A 19,880-nucleotide genomic window follows, 5' to 3' on the forward strand; every position below is an offset into this window, starting at 1 on the left:
GTGGCGGCCGTCCTGCAGGAGCCGCTGCTCGAGAATCCGTACCTCCACGACCGAGGTTTTATGTGGCAGTCGGAAGAGAGGGCTGTGGCTGGTGAGGTGACCAGGGTCAGGGACCTGCTCGATGGCGGAGGAGCGGGCTGGATGGCGCCAGACACGCTGGCACGGCGCCTAAATTCTGCCAACGTCCGCCACGCGGCCGATGCCATCGAGTCGCTAAAAACAGCTCTGGGCCCTGACCCCGTTAGGTGCATCGAGGAGGCTCAAGCATGTGGGGAGATCCCGTCCGAACTGACCCCCGTCCGGACGGAATTCCTCATCGGCGCCAAACCCCAGAACCTCCCTCGGGGGCCGGCGCCTCACAACTTGAGCCGCCTCGGGGAAATTCCCTCCGTGCCTTTCAGTTCCGCGCGGAGGGGTTTCCTGTACGGGCTGCTCCTGCACACTCTCAACTTTGCCATCCTCGCCTGCCGTCCGGACACGCCATGGCGTACCATCCTGCCGTCCGGAGGAGGCGGGGGTCCCCGATGGAGGGCACTCTACGCAGGGGTCCTCCCACTATTCATCGGGGACTTGGCCTGGAGGGTGGTGCACGGAGCAGTGCCGTGCAATAAATTTTTAAGCCGGTTCACGGACTCCCAGGCCGCCTGCAATTTCTGCGGTCTGGAGGAGTCCGTGTTCCATGTTTTTATTGAATGCACGAGGTTGCAGCCCCTGTTCCATTATATGAAGGGGCTGCTCCTGAAATTCTGGCTGCACTTCAGTCCCACTCTCCTGATCTTTGGGCACCCGGTGCGGAGGGGAGCGGGTAGGTCCGAAGGCCTCCTCGTAGGACTGCTCCTGGGCACGGCAAAGGGTGCCATCAGCCGGTCCAGGCAGCGGGCGGTCGAGGGGGTCGTTCAACCTGACTGCCTGCCTCTCTTCCGCTCTTACATCCGGTCCAGGGTGTCCTTGGAGATGGAGCACGCGTACACCGGAACGCTCGCAGCCTTCCGCGAGAGGTGGGCACCGGAGGGACTGGAGTGCATCATCACGCCCGGCAACCAAATCTTAATTTGATTTTACGTTTTTAAAGTTTAATTTGTTTTAATTGCCGGTGCTTTTAGTGTCCCCCTTCCCTTTTATAGGGGGCACTGGGGGAAAATTGTGATTTTAGCACCCAAAAAAAAAAACAAAATAAAGAAAAACACAAAAAAAAAGGAGAAAAAAAGGGGCCTTGTAAATGTCTGGTGTGTCACCCAGGTCGGGTGGCACGGTTTAATGTTTTTTGTTTTGCAGATAAACTCCAAAAAGAGTTTCATGCACAAGGACCCTCAGGTCCCTCTGCACCACAGCATGTTGTAATTTCTCCCCATTCAAATAATATTCCCTTTTACTGTTTTTTTTCCCCAAGGTGGATGACCTCACACTTTCCGACATTGTATTCCATCTGCCAAACCTTAGCCTATTCGCTTAACCTATCCAAATCTCCTTGTAGCCTCTGAGTCCTCTACACAACCCGCTTTCCCACTAATCTTAGTGTCATCTGCAAATTTTGTTGCACTACACTCTGTCCCCTCCTCTAGGTCATCTATGTATTTTGTAAACAGTTGTGGTCCCAGCACTGATCCCTGTGGCACACCACTAACCACTGATTTCCAACCCGAAAAGGACACATTTATCCCGAATCTCTGCTTTCTGTTCGCCAGCCAATTCTCGATCCATGCTAATACATTTCCTCTGACTCCGCGTACCTTTATCTTCTGCAGTAACCTTTTGTGTGGCACCTTATCGAATGCCTTTTGGAAATCTAAATACACCACATCCATCGGTACACCTCTATCCACCATGCTCGTTATATCCTCAAAGAATTCCAGTAAGTTAGCTAAACATGATTTCCCTTTCATGAATCCATGCTGCGACTGCTTGATTGCACTATTCCTATCTAGATTTCCCGCTATTTCTTCCTTAATGATAGTTTCAAGCATTTTCCCCACTACAGATGTTAAACTAACCGGCCTATAGTTACCTGCCTTTTGCCTGCCCCCTTTTTTCAACAGAGGCGTTACATTAGCTGCTCTCCAATCCGCTGGTACCTCCCCAGAGTCCAGAGAAATTTTGGTAGATTATAACAAATGCATCTGCTATAACTTCCGCCATCTCTTTTAATACCCTGGGATGCATTTCATCAGGACCAGGGGACTTGTCTACCTTCAATCCCATTAGTCTGTCCAGCACTACCTCCCTAGTGATAGTGATCATCTCAAGGTCCTCCCTTCCCACATTCCTATGACCAGCAATTTTTGACATGGTTTTTGTGTCTTCCACTGTGAAGACGGAAGCAAAATAATTGTTTAAGGTCTCAGCCATTTCCACATTTCCCATTATTAAATCCCCCTTTTCATCTTCTAAGGGACCAACATTTACTTTAGTCACTCTTTTCCGTTTTATATATCTGTAAAAGCTTTTACTATCTGTTTTTATGTTTTGCGCAAGTTAACCTTCGTAATCTATCTTCCCTTTCTTTATTGCTTTTTTAGTCATTCTTTGCTGTTGCTTAAAATCTTCCCAATCCTCTAGTTTCCCACTAACCTTGACCATCTTTTACGCATTGGTCTTTGATTTGATACTTTCCTTTATTTCCTTGGTTATCCATGGCTGGTTATCTCTTCTCTTGCCGCCCTTCTTTTTCACTGGAATATATTTTTGTTGCGCATTATGAAAGAGCTCCTTAAAAGTCCTCCACTGTTCCTCAATTGTGCCACCGTTTAGTCCTTGTTTCCAGTCTACTTTAGCCAACTCTGCCCTCATCCCACTGTAGTCCCCTTTGTTTAAGCATAGTACGTTCGTTTCTGACAACTTCCTCATCCTCAATCTGTATTACAAATTCAACCATATTGTGATCACTCATTCCGAGAGGATCTTTTACGAGGAGATCGTTTATTATTCCTGTCTCGTTACACAGGACCAGATCCTAAATGGCTTGCTCCCTTGTAGGCTCTGTTACATACTGTTCTAAGAAACAATCCCGTGTGCATTCTATGAATTATTCCTCCAGGCTACCCCCTGCGATTTGATTTGACCAATCGATATGTAGGTTAAAATCCCCCATAACTACTGCTGTTCCTTTTTCACATGCCTCCATTATTCCCTTGATTATTGCCCGTCCCACCATGAAGTTATTATTTGGGGGCCTATAAACTACGCCGACCAGTGACTTTTTCCCCTTACTACCTCTAATCTCCACCCACAATGATTCAACATTTTGTTCATTAGAGCCAATATCATCCCTCACAACTGCCCTGATATCATCCCTTATTAACAGAGCTACCCCACCTCCCTTCCCTTCCTGCCTATCTTTCCGAATCGTCAGATACCCCTGTACGTTTAATTCCCAGTCCTGGCCACCTTGCAACCATGTCTCAGTAATGGCCACCAAATCATACCCATTTGTAATGATTTGTGCCGTCAACTCATTTACTTTATTTCTAATGCTGCGTGCATTTAGGTAGAGTGTTTTCATCCTAGTTTTTAAAACCATGATTTTTAGTTTTTACCCCTCATGCAGCCCTTTTATATTCAGTGGTCCTTTTTTTTTCTTGCTTTTGGTTTCTCTGCCCTCCACTTTTACGCATCAGGATCAGCGCCTTTACCCTCCCGAATTCGTTCGCTTGCTACTTTTGGGGACACTCTATTCCCGACATCTCTCAACATTTTGTTCTTTACATTAGGACTGGTACCGACATCTTGCAACAACATTTTGTTCACAATCTTAATCGGTTCGTTACATTGATTGCCATGCATACAATTAGTTGCAGGTCTCTTTTAGGAGCACCCTGCTGGCTTTACCCCAATCAAATCCTCTGTTAGACACCACGGGTTGGTTCCTCAGCGTTGCACCTCGTGATATGGCCACGGCCATCTTTTTTTTCAGCCACGCTGCACCTCGCTGCAGCAGGGACGCCATCTTGTCTCTGTCCTCGAGGTCGACTGCCTTGATCCTTCTCTTCCGCGATTCTGCCACAAAAGCTGGAAGAGTGCCTGTAAATTCGATCTTCCTTCCCAAGAGTCCTGCCACTGGAGCCGGGAAGGTACTTTTAGGTCATTCCGGTCGGATCATTGCCACACAGTTTTGATAGACTGTCTGTGCCTCAGGTGCTGTGCTGGTCTGTTCTCTGGTGCCTGGCCCAAGCGAAGGTGAGGTTTTGCTCTGCCTCTGAGCACAGGGTACATCGATTGCTGGAGTGAAAACGTCTTCCTATTTCCACTGGATCTTCCCCTTCCACCTTCTTCCGAGTAGCGTTGGACCATCACCTGCAACAATGCACAGAGGTAACTTGTGCACCACGTCATTATGGATTACACTTACATCCGCACTACCAATGACTGGGATCAGCGCCTTGGTGTAGGTGCGCAACTTTTCCTATACCAGAACCAGCTCGGGTCGTTTTTCATTCCATAGCCTCTCAAAGGCATCCTGGCTCACTCCAGTGTCCACTTCCATTAAGACTGGTTCCGTTTATCTCGACTTCCATCTTCACTGGAGGACAATCGGTGGTGCAGGTATGCACTCCATACACTTCTTCTTGGGGCCGAGCTGCCTCTCTGGCCAAATCATCATACTCCCCGCTAGATTCATAGACAGTGAGTCGTATTTCTTTTACACATACGCTGGAGGTGGCCCTTCGTGTTTTCGGCTTTGCATACGTACTCAGCAAACTGACATTCGTGACCCCTATGGTTTCCTCAACACACCACATGGTACTATTCGATTAGCACCCCTCGGCGGTCTGAATTCTGGAACCCCGAGGTCTGTGCTCTCTGCTCTGGGCAGAGCCATGTTCTACAGTCTTGCCTGTGAAAGGCACCATTCTGTGTACAGTACTTGACGGGTTTGAGTCCACAGGATGAATAATTTGCTTGGTGCTTCAGGTCGAGATCATGAACGCCTGACTGATGCTGATGGCCTTCTGCAGGTTGACTGTGGTGTCGGCAGATAATAGCTTATGAATGAGGCTCTCGTGGCCAATTCCCATAAGGAAGATGTCTCGCAATGCTTCGTTGAGGTGCGTGCCGAAATAACACGGTGCCGCAAGTCTCCCAAGGTCAGCAGCATATTTTGCAATCTTCTGACCCTCAGGTCTGCGGTGAGTGTAGAATCTGTGCCTGGCTGTAAGGATGCTCTGTTTTGGTTTTAGTTGGTCGCGAATTAGTTCAGTCAACTCATCGTACGTCTTATCCTTGGCCTTCTTGAGTGCCGGCAAGTCCCTGATGAAGCGGTAGACCTCGGGCCCACAACTGGTCAGCAGTATAACCTTGCGCTTCTCCGCTAATGTGTCCGTCTCCCCTGCCAGGTCGTCAGTTGTTCTGTCTGTAATGCACTTATGAATGACTCCACGAGGCAATGTGTTGTACTCAAACTGTAGTGACCTTGGTCCTTTATTCGTAACTCCAGAGTGAAGCACAAGCATGGTGGGCAGCCTTTTATACTGGGCCCTGCACATCTATGCAGGTGACCTTCAGGTCTCCCACCGCAGTGCCCTCTGGTGGACAGCCTCTGCCTCAGGGGCAGGAAACCCCGGTCTCCACCAGTTGCACCCTCTAGTGGTGTTAGCATAGTATATACACAGTGTAAACCTTATTGATAGCACATCAGGTAACAAGTCTCCATCTTAGGCAAATATACAGTGACTACACAGAGAGTATATCTATAGTCTGCATATATAACTTCTGGCCGCCGATTTTTCATGGAATGGTCATCGTTCGTCCAATTACCCTCAAGCGTTTTTCCAGGGGTGACCATATCCGCCCCACTCCCACCCCACTGTTGCCAATGCCTCCCAATTGCGGCCTGGAAGCAAAATTCACTTCCAAAAGTCTTGCGGCCACCGCTCGGTGCCCCCGACAGCTTTTTGTGTCGGTGCACTCCTTGCTGGTTGGTGGCAAGATGATGCCATTTTATTTTTTATTGTCAGCCGACTGCCAGGTCAGCCCGACAATTATGCCCCTGGGTTTGGCCGGGCCGCCAACAGGCAGCCTGGCAACCCTCTCTTGGGTGGCAGGCAGTTGGCCCAGCCGAAACTTTCCCTGGTGGCCCAATAGACCTAACTAAAATAAACGCAGAGTTCATAGCGGCTCTCCCCTTTAACTGAAGGGGAGAGACATGGTGACGCACCAGCGTGATGACGTCACCAGCCCGGCGCTGATGATTGACAGCGGTGGCTACTCCGTCCCGCCTCTACTTCCACCCCCATTATGACCGACTTCCGCCACGCTCGAAACAAAATGAAGAGCTGAATTTCGCTGGATAATGTGCCAGCCAGATCACAACAAAAACAGTAGATGCGCCCCATTTCCAGCGGAGGGCAATTTCTTCCCCCTACTCTTCTTTGAATAGTGCCACTGGACTTGTCACATCCAGCTAAACAGGCAAATATCGCCTCAGTTTAACTTTTCATCTGTGAGAAATGGGCTAGAAACTGAGCGGCGCTGTGTCCTTCTTTGGAGCGCTAAACGGGTTCCTGAGCCTCCAATATGGTGGGCGGGAAGTGCACACATTACGAGCTGGAAGCGTGCCGCCCGCCATATTGGTATAGGCAAGCAAACAGGCATCCAAGGCCTGCAATTCTTTCCATATGCAATTAAGGAGCCCAATGTTGCTTGTGGCCCCCTCTGTAATTTATTTTTCCTGATGCAGCCGGCTGCATTCAGGTGAACCAGGTCTACATGCAGCCTAACAGAATGGATTGCTGCAGGCTGCCAACAGAAAGGTAAGTTTGTTAAAAAAATACTTACCTGAATGTGGTGGAGATGTGGTCCTCCCAACTCCACATTAAAACCATACAGGCCACTGCCGACCACTGCGCGCCTCCCCCCAATCATGGCCACCATCCTACCCCCCAAATCCCCCCCAATCACCACCGCAATGCTTCCAATGCTACCCTCCTTCACAATCAACAATTCCCTCCCTCCAAGTTGCCCCTCTTCCCGGTTGTCCCCATCTCCTGGTCCCCTTCAAGGATTTACCCGACAACCGCAGGAGATGATACAGCAGCCCGATCTTCGAGGCCTCTTCTCCGGCAAGCTGCCTGGGGACACTCATTAGATATCCATAGATCACCAGTTCAAAGATAATGAGGCCTGAGCCCCAATATTAGATGTGCCTCTGACCTATCCATTCAGATGCAATGATCATTCCCTGTGCCCAGTTTGCACCAGCAGGCTAATGCGAATGAATTTCTAGGCAATGCACCAATTCTGCACTGAAGTATCAGCATAATGCAGAAGTATTTGGACTGGAGCTTAAACCCATAAATTAAACCCTTGGGTTTAAATGCAGACATCGATGACAAAACGATCTGACCTTGATAGTTAAGATTGCAACTTGAAATATAGACTGGTACTCTCAGTGCCACTGTTAGCAGATATAGGTCTATATTTCCTCCTTTAGAAATGGTTATTAAGAGCAGTCAGTCATTGAATCATGATGATTCAACATAGAAGCAGGCCACTTGGCCATCAATTCTACACCAGTGTTTTCCTTCACGAGTCACTTAGTCTAATCCCACTCTGATGTGAATATTACCCATGAAGGAACATTTGGTGAAATGGCCGCTGATAGCCCAATTGCCCTCCCAAGTTTTCCTGGCGGTGACCCGAACCTCCCTTACTGCTCTGCTGCTGCCACTCTGTGGTATGCGCATCATCACCATGTGTAACGCCGATCTAGCTCCCCGATGGCGGCATTCCTCTGAAAATCTTCGGCTTGCCCGGCAGTGCTAAAACAAGCTTTCACCCGGTGGTCCAGTGATGCTGTGGCCTTCTACAGTGGCAGTGCGGCTTCCCTTAAAAGGGACGGCCTACTGCCGCATGTTTTTTTTGTCAGCCGACTGCCAGGTCGGCCCGACAAATATGCCCCTAGGTTTGGCAACAGGCAGCTTGGCACCCCTCTTGGGTGGTAGGCAGCTGACCCGGCTGAAACCCTCAGTGATGGCCCAATGGGCCGAAGTTTTAAAGTGCAGAGGCTCTCTCTCCCCTTTAAGTGAAGGGGTGAGCCGGTGACACGGCACCGCGATGATGCGGTGACTCCACACCCACCCTCCTCCAACTGGCCCCCTCAGTTGCTGTCACCGGCGCGTTTTTGCCCCTCAGGTGGATTCACCGCCTGCATTATGACCAACTTCCGGATCAAAACAAAAAGAAAACAGCGTAATTTCGCAAAAGAGTCGACCTGAACCGCAGCTGCAGTAAAAATCACCAAAACGGGTGAGGGGCAATTTGTACCCCATACACTCTCTTGTTGGTAAATGCTACTGTCCACCTTCAGCTGATCCCCCGTCACTACACAGCTCTGTCCTGCTGTGCCAGTTCTCAGCCATCCCAGGCATTGGCAGCCCTCAATGACTCTCAGCCACAGTAGCCTTCGATTATCCCATGCTAAGTCAGCCCTCAACAATCCACATATTGAAATAAATGAAATGTTTGCTGACAAGGCAGCTGCAAGAATGAATTTATACTCACCAGAGTTGTTTATAGATTCATGTTATTCATAAATTGCAGAAGCCAACGCTTTTCAAAAACGCGAACAATGACTGACTTCTTCATGAGCTGACAACTAAAAAGTCAGTCATCACTCTTAAAATGGAGTGAATAGACATAAATCCTAAAAATACAACTACAACACAGATTTTAATAGTTGATGTGTTAACTTCAGAAATATATGAATTAATTTTTGGGAAGTAATTACAGCATTATTTAAAATAGAGTATATAATGGGCCAGAATTTGTGGTGAGAATAACGGCGAACTAACAGCATTAGGATGTAGCACATGCACATCCCAACGTGGAAATCCTAAAATTGCAGTCAGTGATCCGCTGCTCTGACAGTACTGGCTATGGGGGAGGGGGCCACAGTCAGCCAATCAGTGAAATTAGTGAAACAGACAAAACTTGGGATTTTACACACCAATATCGCTGTTAAATACCCCATTAAAAATGTTAGGCCTTGTTGAATTAAGTGTAATTGGAGTTTTAACAGCACACTGACTGTTGAACAAACATTATGGCCGTGAAAAACTCATTTTAATTTTGCGGAGTGTCAAATTTCTCCGTTATAATAAAAATACAATTTTTAAGAAACTTTAAAAAAAATGTAAATGTGTTCATGATATTTCAGGTGCCACCTTATCCCCATTTGAGAGCCCCAATCTTTGTTTGTCTCTCTAACAAAAAGTCCGAATAAAAGCATTTCTTATTTCCCAGTTCCCTGTCTGTGAGAATTCTGCATTGTGATTGGCTGCTTAGACAGCTTGTGAACATCACAGCAACTCTCCGCTGGGAATCCACTGTACTACACTGAAATCACTGACAGTTCGAAAAAGGCAAGCTTCTCGCGACAGAGATCGAGATGGGCAGCTTTCTTGTGAACAGCTGTCTCCCATTTCATGCAAGGAACATGCAACAGTAACTTAGAAAAATGTGATTCAGTTTGTTGTTACACATTTGGTAACAGGAATGTAGAAACATAGAAACATAGAAAATAGGTGCAAGAGTAAGCCATTCGGCCCTCCGAGCCTGCAGCACCAGTCAATAAGATCAAGGCTGATCATTCACCTCAGTACCCCTTTCCTGCTTTCTCTCCATACCCCTTGATCCTTTTAGCCATAAGGGCCATATCTAACTCTCTCCTGAATATATCCAATGAACTGGTATCAACAACTCTCTGCGGTAGAGAATTCCACAGGTTAACAACTCTGAGTGAAGAGGTTTCTCCTCATTTCAGTCCTAAATGGCTTACCCCTTATCCTTAGACTGTGTCCCCTGATTCTGGACTTCTCCAACATCGGGAACATTCATCCTGCATCTAACCTGTCCAGTCCTGTCAGAATTTTATATGTTTCTATGGTATGTTGGCCTTTATAGCTGGGGGATTTGAGTATAGGAGCAGGGAGGTCTTACTCCAGTGAGCACAGGCCCAGTCGATCAGGTGAGGGCCTCACCAAGGCCCTATACAACTGCAGTAAGACCTCCCTGCTCCTATACTCAAATCCCCTAGCTATAAAAGCCAACATACCATGTGCCTTCTTCACCGCCTGCTGTACTTGCGTACCAACTTTCAATGACTGATGTACCATGACACCCAGGTCTCGTTGCACCTCCCCTTTTCCTAATCTGCCACCATTCAGATAATATTCTGCCTTTGTGTTTTTGCCACGAAAGTGGATAACCTCACATTTATCCACATTATACTGCATCTACCATGCATTTGCCCACTCCCCTAACCTGTCCAAGTCACCCTGCAGCCTCTTAGCGTCCTCCTCACAGCTCACACCGCCACCTAGCTTAGTGTCATCTGAAAACTTGGAGATATTACATTCACTTCCTTCATCTAAATCATTAATGTATATTGTAAATAGCTGGGGTCCCAGCACTGAGCCCTGCTGCACCACAGTAGTCACTGCCTGCCATTCTGAAAAGGACCCGTTTATCCCGACTCTCTGCTTCCTGTCTACCAACCAGTTCTCTATCCACGTCAGTACATTACCCCCAATACCATATGCTTTAATTTTGCACACCAATCTCTTGTGTGGAATCCTGTCAAAAGCCTTTTGAAAGTTCAAATATACCACATCCACTGGTTCTCCCTTGTCCACTCTACTAGTTACATCCTCAAAAAATTCTAGAAGATTTGTCAAGCATGATTTCCCTTTCATAAATCCATGTTGACTTGGACTGATCCTGTCACTGCTTTCCAAATGCGTTGTTATTTCATCTTTAATAATTGATTCCAACATTTTCCCCACTACTAATGTCAGGCTAACAGGTCTATAATTACCCATTTTCTCTCCCTCTCCTTTTTTAAAAAGTGGTGTTACATTAGCTACCCTCCAGTCCATAGGAACTGATCCTGAGTCAATAGACTATTGGAAAATGATCACCAATGCATCCACTATTTCTAGGGCCACTTCCTTAAGTACTCTGGGATGCAGACTATCAGGCCCCGGCTATCATGTATGTAACCATCATACAACAGTAATCTTCATGTAACTGTAACCTTCATGCAACTCCTGTCCACTGTACTTATGCCCTAGAAATGCACACCCTGACCACAGGGGGGTGAACTTGTGAGAGACACTCCTCACCTGGGTTTCCAGGTATAAAAGGGGAGGTCCTGGTCCTGGGAATAAGGGTTAAGGTCACGCAGTGACTGTGTCTGCAGTACATGCCTCGTGTGAATTTGTAGTAAGGTGCAGGGACACCACACCGGGGATTTATCGGCCTTCAATCCCATCAATTTCCCACCAAATAAAGATATCCTTCAGTTCCTCACTAGACCCACTGTCCCCTAGTACTTCCAGAAGGTTATTTGTGTCTTCCTTAGTGAAGACAGAACCAAAGTATTTGTTCAACTGGTCTGCCATTTCTTTGTTCCCCATTATAAATTCACCTGAATCTGACTGCAAGGGACCTACGTTTGTCTTCACTAATCTTTTTCTCTTCACATATCTACAGAAGCTTTTGCAGTCAGTTTTTATGTTCTTGGCAAGCTTCCTCTCATACTCTATTTTCCCCCTTCTAATTAAACCCTTTGTTCTCCTCTGCTGAATTCTAAATTTCTCCCAGTCCTCAGGTTTGTTGCTTTTCTGGCCAATTTATATGCCTCTTCCTTGGATTTAACACTATCCTTAATTTCCTTTGTTAGCCATGGTTGAGCCACCTTCCCTGTTTTATTTTTATTCCAGACAGGGATGTACAATTGTTGAAGTTCATCCATGTGATCTTTAAATGTCTGCCATTGCCTATCCACCGTCAACCTTTTAAGTGTCATTCGCCAGTCTATTCTAGCCAATTCACGTCTCATACCATCAAAGTTACCTTTCCTTAAGTTCAGGACCCTAGTCTCTGAATTAAGTCGCTCTCCATCTTAATAAAGAATTCTACCATGTTATGGTCACTTTTCCCCAAGGGGTCTCGCACAACAAGATTGCTAATTAGTCCTTTCTCATTACACATAGCCCAATGTAATTTTATATCAACTTTAAACTCCAATGAAATTGAAAAAAGTGAATTTGTGATTTCTAAATTGTGCTATAAATAATAATCGAAGATGTTTTTCTCGTTGTTTTTTTAATGAGCATGTTTGTATTTCATGTGAAATAAATCACTATTTTTGTCAAATGCACTTCACTGTTCCTTCGAACACTGCGGGTGACTTTCAGTCACTTCCAGCGCCTAGTCTGAACATTAGGACTATTATATAAATATCACAGGACTTGTTGTGCAGTAATTACCTGCTTTTCTGCCTCTGGATCCAGTGCCTCCTTGAGGCACTGACAAAGCGAGGAATCCTCCATCCGCAGCCCTGCCGAGAAAGTCTTCAGTGCTGGGGCGAGGGCGTCGCTTAGCAACAGCGCTCCCTCTCAATACTTGGGATGACAAGGTGCTGGGCCGCAACTAACTGCCGTGTTATATTTTCATATCAGACATTAATTGAAATCAGGGTTTCCCCGCTGCAAGAATTGCCGGGTCAAATGCTTTAAAGCCGCTCCCGCTGCCCGCATACTCAGCACTGTTTGAAAATGGCAACTTGGTTTCCAGGGCAACGATTGTCGAGAAGGTGCTGGAGAAGCAAGAGGCGACCGGCCGGAGTCCTCCGGCGGCACACGTTGCTCGCCTGGTGTTCACTGCCCCAAGTGGTACCACGTGGATTTTGATAATTCTCTTAAAAAAAGTAAATCCCAAATCTGCCAAGTGCCACACACTTATTTTTATCCACACTTTCAATGACACTTCTTTAATTTGAAAAATTATGCCCGATATATTCTTAGGATACAGGATGGTAGGTTCTAAGTTTAGGAAACATTTCAAGGACACCCTCAAAGCCTCCCTGATAAAGTGCAACATCCCCACCAACACCTGGGAGTCCCTGGCCAAAGACCACCCTAAGTGGAGGACGAGCATCCGGGAGGGTGCTGAGCTCCTCGAGTCTCGTCGCCGAAAGCATGCAGAAAACAAGCGCAGGCAACAGAAGGAGCATGCGGCAAACCAGACTCCCCACCCACCCTTTCCCCCAACGACTGCCTGTCCCACTTGCAACAGAGACTGTAATTCCCGTATTGGACTGTTCAGTCACCTGAGAACTCACTTTTGGAGTGGAAGCAAGTCTTCCTCAATTTCGATAGACTGCCTGTGATGATAATGACTAAGTTTAGAACGGCACACAGTCTTCACATCCCAACTCCTCCTTCCAGCCAGTTGTGCATGACTAAAGTGGATCTTCTGGGGTGGTGCTTCCCTGTAAAGTTTTGAATTTTTACATTTAAGTTATGCATTCTGGTTAATTTACAAAACTGTTTTTTAACTTCACAATTGGTAGACTTGTTTCTAAGAAAAACATAATTGAAATAAGTGCTATTGGGTTTATCTGCACTATCAAACCAACAATAGCATAATTTTCCCAAAAGCTGCCTCAACGGTTATACTGTCCCTTCATGGAGGCACTCAGCCCTTTACAGCATCCCCCACCCCCAACCTACCACCGCTGTTCCCAGCGACACTTTTACCCACCAACTCTCCCACCATATTTTGAAGACTTCCCCCTCCAACCCCTTCTTAAAACAGTCTCCATGCAATCCTTTCCCCACAGAGGCATCCTCCCCTTCCAACTCCCACCCTGCAAATTCAAAGACACCTTTCCTCCAACGTTCCCAGATCAGAGAGTTATTTTGCACAACCGACTACCCTCCCCTCCCTTGCTGTTCTTCCTTGTGATCCTAGCTGTAGCTCATACCTAACATTCTACCTTTGTTCCAGGATCATACGCTGTGCTGCAAATGGGAATTCCAGATTTATCACGAGACAAGGAATTTCCAGTTGCAACATAAAATCCTGTCTCGAATGAAGCAATATCATGAGATACACACTGTAATTGGGATTGCTGGAAGAAGAACAGGAATGAATGTAGCTGAAGTGTTTTCTAGCCACATCACTTGGGGCAGCACTCCAACAGCTGATTTGATGCCTGGCTATGCCATAAGAACATAAGAATTAGGAGCAGAAGTAGGCCATAAGGCCCCTCAAGCCTGATCCGCCATTCAATAAGATAATAGCAAATCTTTGACCTCAGCTTCACTTTCCTACCCTTTCCCCATATCCCTTGATTCCCCTAGAGTCCAAAAATGTATCCATTTCAGCCTTGCATATACTCAACAACTCAGTATCCACAGCTCTTTACGGTAGAGAATTCCAAAGATTCACAACACTTTGAATGAAGAAATTCCTCCTCATCTCAGTCTTAAAAAAACGACCCCTTATCCTGAGACTACGCCTCTTAGTTTTAGACTTTCCAGCCAGGGGAAACAATTCTCAGCATTTACCCTGTCAATCCCACTTAGAATCTTTTCTGTTTCAATGAGACCACCTCTCATTCTTCTAAACTCCAGAGAATGTAGGCCCAATCTACTCAATCTCTTCTCATAGGACAACCCTCTCATCCCAGGAATCAATCTCGTAAACCTTTGTTGGACTGCCTCGAAGGCATGTATATCCTTCTCTAGATAAGGAGACCAAAAACTGTGCACAGTACTCCAGCTGTAGTCTCACCAAACTCCTGTACAATTGCAGCAAGAACTCCTTACTCTTGTACGGTGTCAGCTTTGGCTCTGAGTCAGGAGGTTGAGCACATTAAAAAAAATCTAGGCTGACACTCCAGTGCAGTGGTGAAGAAGTGCTGCACTGTTGGAGGTGCCATCTTTCAGATGAGGCATTAAACCGAGCCCTCAGGTGGACGTTAAAGATCCCATGGCAATATTTCGAAGAAGGGCCAGAGAGTTACCCTTGGTGTCCTGGCCAATATTTATCCCTCAATCAACGTAACAAAAAAAGATTCTGATCATTATCCCATTGCTGTTTGTAGGAGTTTGCTATGCACAAATTGGCTGCCACGATTCTCATATTACAACAGTGACTCTCCTCCAAAAGTACTTCATTGGCTGTAAACTGCTTTGAGACATCCGGTGGTCGTGAAGGGCACTATATAAATGACTCTTGCGATAAAGGCCAACATGCCTATTGCCTTCCTAATTGATTGCTGTACCTGCCTGCTAACTCTTTGTGTTTCTTGTACAGGTAGTAAGACACCTACATTTCTGGATGTGCAGTTTTATGTAATCAATTCATATTTTATGCTGCAACTACAAAAAGTGCAACATACAGTACTTCTAAAATCACTCCCAAAACATGGAAATAATAATTTTAGCACATTATGAAGTCTGATCTACCTTAACATATCTTGCTAAATGTGTTTTTGATCTGTTTCATTCTTTTGATCATAAATCTCACTGTTAACATTTCCCCAATGATGCAAAAACTCTGAATTTTAGCAGCTAATATTTTAATAAAACAATAAATGATGAAGTCAGCAGGGTGCTTTGCCTGCCTAATAATCTTACTGAAGTATATTTTTTGAAACTAGATAACTCTGATCCTTTTATAATTAGCACAGCACAATTAGGCCCCATTTTAAAATGATTTTGTTTAGCTTTTTGAAAGGGAGTATCATAATACCACATAATAATGGTCTTATCCTGGAATTCACGACTTAAAGTAATAATTTTGCACCAAAAAAGCAATGTACTTTGAAAAATGAACAAAATAGTATTATCCCCTTTCCCGCTGAGTTCCTTAGTGACTATCTTACATTTATGACCTCTAGTTTTAGACTCCCCACAGTGGAAACATCTTCTATACATCTAACTTATCAAACCCCTTCAGAATTTTAAAGACCTCTATCAAGTCACCCCTCAGCCTTCACTTTTCTCTTGAGAAAAGAGCCCTAGCCTGTTCAACCTTTCCTGATAGGTATACGGATACCAATTGACAAGTGGATAGAGTCTGACTGCGATGCCCTCTGTGTTTGAATAGCTCATGGAGGAAACAAATAAAACATTTGCTCTAAAGATTTTCTCAATCCAATTAAGCAGAATGTTGAAGCTGGACAAGAAAACCTCTCAAAATCCATGAAATACTCTCACTGGCCTTAAAACTTGTGCTTTGGAGCACCCTGTTGCAGAAGCCGCTAGAATTGCCATGCGCAGTAAGATAGATTGCGGTGCAGACTAATGTTTATCGATCACTACATATATGCAACTATTAGACTCTTCTGTACTCATAGCCAGATCTTGGAAAGTCTTTGTATGAAAGCAAGGGATTTGTGTAAACAATTGTACTCAGACAGCAATATTTTTTTATAAGCAGGCCCTACGAGGTTAGAAGCTTCAAGCACTGCAACTGAGGGAGGGATCATTCTAGGAACCCAAGTAGCAGGTGACCACTCCTCACCTTCCGCCATCGCTTGCTCCTCCTCACTTGTTTTTTGTGACTCAGTTGGTGCTACCTCCTCAAGCTCACTACCCACACTCTCTAGGCTGGTGCTTGCTCGAATGGGGGTTCTGGATGGTCCAAGAGCAGTATTGACATTCTTCGTCTAGGTTTACAAAAGAGAAAAGAAACAAGTATCAAAGTGCTGCCTGAAAACATATTAGAATCATTCTTAATATATTATGTGGTACAAATTGCCCTCCACACCCCTCCCTGCACCTGAAACAGGGTGCCCCCACCCCGTTTCGGTGGTTTTTATCGCAGCTGCGATTTAGGTCGACTCTTTCGCGAAATTGCACTTTGTTTTTTTTTTGTTTTGATCCGGAAGTCGGTCATAATGGGGGCAGTGACTACACCTGAGGGGAAAAAACTCGGCGGTGACAGCAACTGAGGGGCGGAAGTTGGGGGGTGACGTCATAATGACGCCCCGTCACCACGGTTTTCCCCTTCACTTAAAGGGGAGACCCTCCACGCTTTTAAAACTTCGGCCGACTGGGCCACCAGGGAGGGTTTTGGCCGAGCCAGTGGCCTAGCACCCAGGGACATATTTGTCGGGCCGACCTGGCAGTCAGCCAACAAAAAAAAAGATGCCCGCAGTGGGCCCTCCCCTTTAAGGCACGCCACACCGCCACTGTAGAAGGCCACGGCCTCACTGGACCATCGGGTGAAAGTTTGTTTTGGCACCGCCGGGCGGGCTGAAGATTTTCGGAGGGGACTGTCGCCGTCAGGGGGTTAGATCAGCGGTGCGCACGGTGATGACACGCATACCGCAGATCAGCAGCAGCAGAGCGGTAAGGGGAGAATCGAGGCACCGCCGAGAAAACTCGGGAGGGCAATTGGGCTATCTGCGGCCATTTCACCAAAAGTCGCCGGCCACTCCACTCCGCAGTCAATTTGCGGTAGTAATAGGCCTTAAGGAAAGGGGCAATTTCGGCCCCTTTGTATTATGTTTTTGTGATTGAGTGCATGTATGTACGTTGGGCCATCCCGACCTGTGCGCAGACACCACCGCAGGTCGAGAGGATAAAAAAGCATAACACTGCAGCTTCCAGCGCGAGCTGCTACAAGTGTGCGATGGCTTCAAGGAGGGCGACTGGATGACGTCATCAAAACCCAGGTCGCCATTTGGAGCGTGGGCAGGAACATCGGCAGGGCCCAGGTACAGCGGAGGAGCGGGAAGGTCGGGACGGATGAGCAGCGAGAGATCGTGGCGGAGGTGTATTGAGTGATTGAGGCGCAGGAGCAATGAGAGATCGTGGCTGAGATTTGGCGAGTGATTGTGGCGGAGGTTCGGCGAATGTTTGGTGAGCAGGTGCAGTGAGAGATCGTGGCAGAGGTTTGGCGAATGTTTTGTGGCGAAGGAGCGGCGAGACATCGTGACGGAGGCTCGGCAAGTGTTTGTGGCGGAGGAGCGCTGAGAGATCGTGACGGAGGTTCAGTGAATGTTTGTGGCAGAGGAGCGGTGAGAGATCGTGGCGGAGGAGTGATGAGAGATCATGGCGGAGGTGCGGTGAATGTTTGTGGCAGAGGAGCGTCAGACAATCGTGGCGGAGGTGCGGCAAATGAGGGTACGGTGTCCAGAAGACCTGAGGGCCATGGGACAGCACGGGCCAGCCCACACTACGATATGTGTGTGCACTAGGTCTGTGCAGCAGAGCAGGTCTCCAGTCGTCCTGGTTAACCTTTGCCACTGGATAAAGGCCTAGCTCTGTCAAGTTTGTGTGATGGTTGATGTGCAACAGTCACTACACATTAAAAAAATCCATGCACAGGCATCTTCCACCCCTGGAGTTCAGGACTGGAATATTGGGTCCTTCATTGAAACATCTGTGAACTCATCCATTTTGGTGTGGAAGCAAGTCATCCTCGTTCGAGGGACCACCTATGATGATGTACGTGTAAGTGAGTGAGTAGTGTTGAGATGATGTGGCAAGACCATGATGGTACTACTCCCCTATCTTTGAAATAAAATAGAAAGACTTCCATTTATATAATGCCTTTCATGACCTCAGGAACTCTCAAAGCCCTTTAAAGGCATTTAAGTACTTTTTTAAAGTGTAGTCACTGTTGCAGTGTAGGACATTTGGCAGCAAATTTGCACACAGCAAGGTCCCACAAACAGTATTGAAATAAATGACCAAATAATTTGTTTTTGGTGGTGTTGGTTGAGGGATAAATGATGGTCAAGACACCAGAACTCGCCTGTTTTTCGAAAAGTGCCATGGGATCTTTTATGTCCACCTGAGAGGGCAAATAAGAACTCGGTTTAACGTCTCAGAAAGACAGCACCTCCGACAATGCAGCACTCCCGTGTCAGCCTAGATTGTGTGCTGAAGTCTCTGGAGTGGGACCTTCTTACTCAGCGGTGAGAGTACTACCACTGAGCCATGGATGATATATTGGGGAGTACAGCAGCTTCTCTGGCCTCTATTTCATGGATACTCTCCTGCCCAATGATGTCTCCTCAAAGGGGATACCAGCCTTGATGTTCCTGAGACCTCTTCCAGTATTGTTCTGCTGTTTTTTTATTATGTTCCATCATGTGGAGGTGGGGTAGCATTGCTGGTTAAAGAGGAGATTAACGCAATAGTAAGGAAGAACATTAGCATGGATGAGGTGGAATCTGTATGGGTAGAGCTGCGGAACACCAAAGGGCAGAAAACACTAGTGGGAGTTGTGTACAGACCACCAAACAGTCATAGTGAGATTGGAGTTGGCATCAAACAGTAAATTAGGGATGCATGCAATAAAAGTACAGCAGTCATCATGGGTGACTTTAATCTACATATAGATTAGGCTAACCAAACTGGTAGCAATACGGTGGAGGAGGATTTCCTGGAGTGTATAAGGGATGGTTTTCTAGACCAATATGTCGAGGAACCAACTAGAGAGCTGGCCATCCTAGACTGGGTGTTGTGTAATGAGAGAGGATTAATTAGCAATCTTGTTGTGCGAGGCACCTTTGGGAAGAGTGACCATAACATGGTAGAATTCTCCATTAAGATGGAGAGTGACACAGTTAATTCAGAGACTAGAGTCCTGAACTTAAAGAAAGGTAACTTCGACGGTATGAGGGGTGAATTGGCTAGAATAGACTGGCGAATGATACTTAAAGGGTTGACAGTGGATAGGCAATAGCAGACATTTAAAGATCACATGGATGAACTTCAACAATTGGACATCCCTGTCTGACGTAAAAATAGAACGGAGAAGGTGGCTCAACCGTGACATACAAGGGAAATTAGGGATAGTGTTAAATCCAAGGAAGAGGCATATAAATTGGCCAAAAAAAGCAGCAAACCTGAGGACTGGGAGAAATTTAGTATTCAGCAGAGGAGGACAAAGGGTTTAATTAGCAGGGGGAAAATACAATATGAGAGGAAGCTTGCAGGGAACATAAAAACTGACTGCAAAAGCTTCTACAGATACGTGAAGAGAAAAAGATTAGTGAAAACAAATGTAGGTCGCTTACAGTCAGAATCAGGTGAATTTATAATGGGGAACAAAGAAATGGCAGGCCAATTGAA

General features: G+C 46.4%; 1 protein-coding gene across 3 annotated transcripts in view; it reads right to left on the reverse strand.

The window, feature by feature from the left end:
• dnah7 (dynein, axonemal, heavy chain 7) overlaps positions 1-12,532 on the reverse strand; it is a 1,084,136-nt gene extending 1,071,604 nt beyond the window's left edge. For 2 of the 3 annotated variants that reach the window (XM_070875892.1, XM_070875894.1), the window contains exon 1: positions 12,267-12,532. In XM_070875892.1, coding sequence (XP_070731993.1) covers positions 12,267-12,329 — 63 coding nt within the window. In that variant the 5' untranslated portion in view covers positions 12,330-12,532. Of the gene's footprint in view, positions 1-7,685; positions 7,778-12,266 lie in introns of those variants that run through there. The other variant, XM_070875893.1, reaches the window with a different exon arrangement.
• Between the last annotated feature and the right edge of the window lie 7,348 nt (positions 12,533-19,880).

Source organism: Pristiophorus japonicus, chromosome 3 (assembly GCF_044704955.1).
Source record: "Pristiophorus japonicus isolate sPriJap1 chromosome 3, sPriJap1.hap1, whole genome shotgun sequence".
NCBI classification, from domain to species: domain Eukaryota; kingdom Metazoa; phylum Chordata; class Chondrichthyes; family Pristiophoridae; genus Pristiophorus; species Pristiophorus japonicus.